This window comes from Maniola jurtina, chromosome 21 (genome assembly GCF_905333055.1).
Source record: "Maniola jurtina chromosome 21, ilManJurt1.1, whole genome shotgun sequence".
Taxonomy (NCBI): Eukaryota; Metazoa; Arthropoda; class Insecta; order Lepidoptera; family Nymphalidae; genus Maniola; species Maniola jurtina.
The window spans coordinates 8,639,542-8,646,212 of record NC_060049.1 but is presented as its reverse complement, the minus strand read 5'-3'; the positions used below and the strand labels follow the sequence as shown (position 1 = coordinate 8,646,212).

Below are 6,671 nucleotides of genomic sequence, written 5' to 3'. Positions count from 1 at the left end.
TATTATAGAATAGTGGAAAAAAACTTTTCAGAATTCAGACGAAATGAGAGTTTTTTAGTAATGTAATTAGGTACGGTTTTCAATTTTTTCTTTTACTTGTGCTATAAATTATAATACACGCCCAGGGTTCTATGTCAACGGAAAGTAATTACCTAATAGGTTTTAATTCCCGAGTCTTAACAGACACGACATACAGACAGACAGGCAAACACAGGCAGACAACGAAGTGATCCTATAAGGATTCCTTTTTCTTTGGAGGTATGGATTAAAAACTACTAAATTTTCAGGCGCAACAACATTGAAAATGCGGCGACGCGAATTTTGCCTCTCGTGCGTCGTAACTCGTACGCGATATCGTTCATCGTATAGTAGAGGAGTAGACTGTAGAGTTACGCCGAGCACAAACAAGGTTAGCTCATTCGCTCGATGAGGTAACCTCGCTACGACGTATTTCGTGCTCGAGCGAGCTTCGCGTATCTCGGAAAATCAACCGGTGCTAAAAAAAAATATCAATAAAAAAAGTGTTGCCATAAATTACAGTGTAATTATAATTATTAATTAATTAAATAAAAATTGTGTGTACTGTGCGGTTAAATTAAATGGGTTGATATTGAGTATGACGAGTGTTTTGAAGAAATCTAGAGGCAGTAAAGGAAAATCGGAATCCATGCAAGAAGATTTACCGTCTAGGTGGTATGTCAGGCCGCACAAGGCCGAGGACTCTGGGAAGTTGATCAAGTTTATAGATGAGAATATCATTGGAAAAGGGGATTCGTTCTGCGGGCCTTTTGGACGACGAAAAGGTATTTTTTTTAAATAATATTTTTTTTTGGCAATCGCGCCGAGAGAGGAGAGTAGATTGTAGCAACTTCTGAAAATTGTACTACGCAATTTATTTTTCGTATACATAATTAATTTATACCTACTGTAGACACAAATAGCTCTAGATAGGTGAAATGTTGTGAAAAAAAACACTGACTAGGTATGTTTAGATTTTTTTAGGGGTTCGTATCCAAAGGCTAAAAACGGCATCCTATTTATGTCACTCTGCTGTCTGTCTGTTTGTCCGCGGTCACAGGTCTCTAACGCATAGACTACAATATTGGTATATGGAATAGAACGCTGACTCAAACCAAATATTGAACTAGAAATTCAATTAAATTATTTTTCAGGGGGGGGACGGGACTCCCATATATGAAAAAAGAGCCGAAAAAAATTGTTTTCTTACCCTAACATGCGGGTAGTGATGATGATGATGACGATGATAAAAAATTAACTCTAGTATAAGATATCAATTTAAAAAAGTTATGGCATAGCAGTTGCTGTGATAAATATAAAATCGTAATGCCTCTATCTTCAATAGAGAAGAAATAAAAATATGAAAATTGGATTCCAAAAAATTCCACAGTTTATTTCACGAAACTTGAAAATTCGTCATAATATTATCACATTCCTGAACACACATGCATACTTAAATATGTTTTTGCGCTCTATATTTTTACAAGCTAGCCTCCAGCTGATTTGCATGACGCATGCTATCCAACCACACTTATTCAAATAGCATTTACGTAATTAGGTATGTAAGTACGGAAAATAAATGAATGGTAAAAACTGAAAATACATAAAACATAATATTATAGAACACGCTTATGTTTAAGGACATGCGATTACGCCCTAGGCGTTGCTAGGTCGACATATTATAGGCATAGGTTGGTAGGTACGCGACTGGTCAACATGGCAATCGGGGTATGAGGCGACGGGACGCCCCGCACCCCTTACTTCACCCGCGTTATCCCGCACCGGGATAGCACCGGTGCTAACCCGGTGCGGAATGTAGAAGCAACCCTACCTAATATTAGGGCAGTAGCCCTAATATTAGGTAGGGTTGCGAAATTGCTGAATTACAAATATTTTTTCATGCACAAAAAAATAATAAAATTGCATTAATGACAGTCAAACTATTTTGCTTGTTTTCGTAAGACCAACTTTACGAAAAGACGTGGTAAATTTATTACCCACCAATATAGTGTGGAACACTTACAGATTTTGAAAATTATTTCACTACCTAGTAAAAATAAAACCGACTTCAATAACCACGAACACTAAGAAGTAAAAATTAATTTTTTTTTCTACGTATTTTATGTGTACCTAATGTATTATGAAGTCGAGCGAGCATAAAAAAGAACTAGAAATCCAAGTGTGAAGCTCGCTCGACTTCATACATACTCGTACATTACACGTGTAGAAACAAAAATATTTATTTACTTTTTAGTGTTTGTGGTTTTTGAAGTCGGTGTTTTTTTTTCTTATTTTATTTTTTTAATATCACAATTTTTAGTGGCCCCACTGTACTTAAATATGTTATGCCTAGGTCAAAACCTACTGTTTACTAAGCTATTACACTGATCGCGAGCAATTTATTTTATTTTTAATTTTATTCACTATTGAGGAGTTCTTTTCACCAAATTTATATGGAACCACCTGCAAAGCGTATACCCTTTCAAACAAAAAATCTAATCCAAATCGGTCCAGACGCCTTTGAGTAATGGGGAAACATACATTAAAAAAACCGACATTTTATTTTACAAGAATCAGAGATTCCTACGAAAATTATAGTAATAAGCAAAGCCGGGGCTCGCTAGTTAGTCTATACATATAAAGTAAGTTGGCAGCCCTACATTCTAATACCGTAGACGTATGTTGGGTACATTGACATGATGAATGTGTTTGCGTATCAAACGCGTCAGCCACTCAGCAATGTCAGCATATTGTCGTCTTCACAAACATTCCTGAACTGAAATAGATGCAAATTGAAATAGCCATCGTCTTTCTAACGCCTTTTATGATAATAAAATAGCGAGCAAACGAGCAGGCGGGTCACCTGATGTTAAGTGATTACCGTGTTTAGCGGTGCGGGCGTAGAAAAAGGGCCATCATCATCAAGCCATCGCCGCACCGGCTCATAAATACATATAGTTCGCGAAAGGTCAACATGGCAATCGAGGTGGAGACGCCACGCATACCCGCACAGCGTATCCGGCAACGCATTGGCTGTTCCTTTGGTTTGGCGCTGCAACCGCGCCGGTACCCACCTGCTCGTTTGCTCGCTATTTATAAAAAAAGAAAGAGAAGTGAAAAAGAGAAAGAGAAAAGAAAGGGTAGAAAAGAGAATCATTTCGTTTTCGAAAATCCCGAGCATAAATAATGTTTCCGTAGCATGCTGAGAGAATGACTTGGGAGTTTGTGGAATTGTACACCGGACAAGACTCAATGTCAGTGCATGTCCACGTTTCGGCACACCGAGTAATTACTGCTACTAGCAGTCTGCTAGGTCGCACTGTCTGTCTGTTTTGTCTGTATGCATTGTGGTACTATGTGCGTAGTTTGCCCACCTGGAGTTTTATAATATCTTTGCATTTCCTCTATTACAAAACTTAAACTAATTTGTTATTTGTTTGTGCGTGCACCACACGAAATCATTGGACCGATTGAGGCGAAACTTTCACAGTTCGTAAGCAATAACTTAGTCAGACTTAGGTAGGTAAGAGATATCATACTGCACTGAGTTGGATCACAATCGATAATAGAACCTGACCTCTCAACTTTGACCCAATTTTCAAGCGTTCAAGGTCGAAGAAGCCAATGCTAGTTTTTTATAAAGACATAATTTTCAATAGTTTCTTTCCAACAGGGCGCAGAATTTCACCTATTATGTATTCTGGAATGAAAAGGGAAAGTCGCCAAAACTTAATCCTCAAAACTCAATTTTTGTGGCTTACACCAACTGTGGCTAACTACACTAAAAATAAAAGAAAAGCGATAAGTAATTTTATTATTCTAATAACTGTCACATAATTTTCCAAATGACGCAAGCGTTATCTTTTTATTAACATGGGGTATGTTCTAGATCTTAGGTATATTTTAGTCACGTATGAAGCCTATATTGTGCCACTCAAGTTCCAATATATGTTATTAGAACCTTATAAATACTCGTATGCTTATATGCTCTTGGTAATGGGTGCCTCATTTCTAGCCTCAATGTTAGAAACCTGACTAAATTGAAAAGTCTAAAACTAATGCAAACATTTTCCACCCTTTTACGCAAAGAAGTTTAAAAAAATAGGACTGCTTTTAGACTTTTCAATTGAGTTTAGAGATTTGTGAACAAAATGGAACTATAACTCAGCTTAACATTATTACCTACTATGGTACATTAAGCTTAGATGAGTAGTTGTATTTCTAAGTATTTTACGGTTTTCCAATTTCCAGTATACACCATAATTAGGGTTCCGTACCTCAAAAGGTCCGTCCGTCCGTCCATCGTGTCAGTCAAGAAAACCTATAGGGTACTTCCCGTTGACCTAGAATCATGAAATTTGGCAGGTAGGTAGGTCTTATAGCACAAGTAAAGAAATAAATCCGAAAACCGTGAATTTGTGGTTAAAGCATTAAAAAAAATTAAAATTTGATTAAATTTTCGAATTAATATGTATTCAATTGGGGTATCGTATGAAAGGGCTTTACCTGAACATTCTAAAACAGATTTTGATTTATTTTTTAGCGTGTTGAAAAAATACCCGAGTACGGAACCCTCGGTGCGCAAGTCCAACTCGCACTTGGCCGGTTTTCTTTCTGTGCGTTCACAACTGTCTCATTTCCTGAAAACCAAGGCCTGACCTTCTGAATCTATTTAGCTCTATATTTATAAAATAACCGATTTTCATCAATGAGTATGTTTACGCGTGCTAAGCAACGGAAACGAACGTGATAGAAACCAGATGGAATTATATGCCGGGCTGTGTTTATCAGTATCCGACTAATAAGATTAATTTGTACAAAGTTACACAAATTACGTGGCTCTACAATTCAACATGAACTGGAAGTCAATAAAATCTATTTTTCCGTTTCATCGTCATCAATCGCTTATTCTTATTTTTACACGTCCACTGCTGGACATAGATAGACAGATCTTAGATCTAGTCTTTATTGCACATAAAAACACATGTAAAGGAACACAGCACAGAAAGCAGAAAACAGAAAAAACAATTGTGTGCAAAGGCGGCCTTATTGCTTAGAGCAATCGATACCAGGTAACCTACATAGGTATACAAGGTATACACTAGCTGTGCCCGCGACTTCGTTCGCGTGGAATAGTGACTTTTCGGGCAGCATGTACGTTAAAAATATTCGCCGTGATTCTTTAAATTGACATAACTTTTTATTTATGAACCGATTGACATGAAATAAACACTAAATGTTAAGTGAAGCTTACTACAATATATTAGTGAAAACCGTATCTAAATCGAATAAGCCGTTTCTGATATTAGCGTGCACAAACACACAGACAAACAGACAGACAAAAAAAAAATTAATTATAATTTCGGGTTCGGCATCGATATAATAACAACCCCTGCTACTTTTTTTTATATATTTCCATTGTACAGACACCGCTTTTCTACAATTTTATTATATGTATAGATATAGGTAGGGCATAGGTTTCTTGTAGAAACTTCCATACGCCACGGTCTTGCGCCGGCTGAATTCAGCGGCTCCCTGCGACTCGTTGTCCTATTCTGTCTACTTAGTGGGGGTGTTCTAACGCTACGCTCTCTGATGCAAGGTCGCCATACCAGCACCTTTGGGACCCCAAATAAAAAGAAAAGCTGACTGACTGACTGACTGACTGCTCTATCAACGCCCAGCTCAAACTACTAGACGGATTTCGACATGCAGATTGCTATTGCGACATACAAACACTCGCTAAGAAAGTATTTATGAAAATTCAACCCCTAAGGGGCTAAAATAGGGGTTACAAATTTGTATAGTCCACACGGACATAAGCTAGTAGGATACTGGATGTGAGTCGCTAATTTAAATATTGATAGACAGAAAGCTGTGTTAAAACTGTTAACTTCCTCTTAAGGTTTCGATAAAAAACTCGGGTGAAAGGCATTCAACGAAAAAACAGGTTCTATGGGTAATAGTTCCTGGCAGACGGGAGCAAAAACCTCCATGGCACTATATATAAGAATACATGTTTATATCAATCTGAGCTTTATAATTATGGTATTAAATATCAAATTTATATGCAAATATTTTTTTGTAAACGGTAGTTTACGAGGCACGGAGAAATTATCAACTTTTGTTTTTTTTTAATGCTTTTCCGTGTTTTTGGGATGAAGATACTTGGTGGTTTTATTTAATTTACGAGGGACATAATGATGTATGTCATTTTATACCCCTTTCAAGTTGGCACAGTTCTAGTGATCTCTCTTTGATCGTGTCGGATTGCCGTCCTCCAACTGGCTATGAGAGTGAAGGAATAGAGAGTGCATCTGTGTTTTGTGTGTTGCACGTTAAGTAGGTAGTTTAGTTAGTTACCAGTGCAATTTCAATCGACGACTTTTTACATATCTGCCCAAAAAAAGTTAGTACCTAATAGGTACTTATCAGGGTTCGTGTAGGTAGGTATACCTATGTGAGTTCCTTTATTCCACGATATTTTCTTATGCCGCCGCTACATTAACGGCCATTAACGCGTTTTTCAACGGCATTTTCCGTTAACCGTAGGTGTAGCCACGATCAACGCGGTAATTTGATCAACGGCATTCACATTGCCGTTTGGCGTTAGACGATTTCAAAACCCAATTCAATTGGCATGAGACGTTCAA

General features: G+C 37.4%; 1 protein-coding gene across 2 annotated transcripts in view; it reads left to right on the top strand.

Annotated features, from left to right (window-relative positions):
* Nucleotides 1-377: 377 nt before the first annotated feature.
* The window catches only part of LOC123876403, a 97,994-nt gene continuing 91,700 nt past the window's right edge, over nucleotides 378-6,671 (top strand). For both annotated transcript variants that reach the window (XM_045922644.1, XM_045922643.1), the window contains exon 1: nucleotides 378-803. In XM_045922644.1, coding sequence (XP_045778600.1) covers nucleotides 617-803 — 187 coding nt within the window. In that variant the 5' untranslated portion in view covers nucleotides 378-616. The remainder of the gene's footprint in view (nucleotides 804-6,671) is intronic.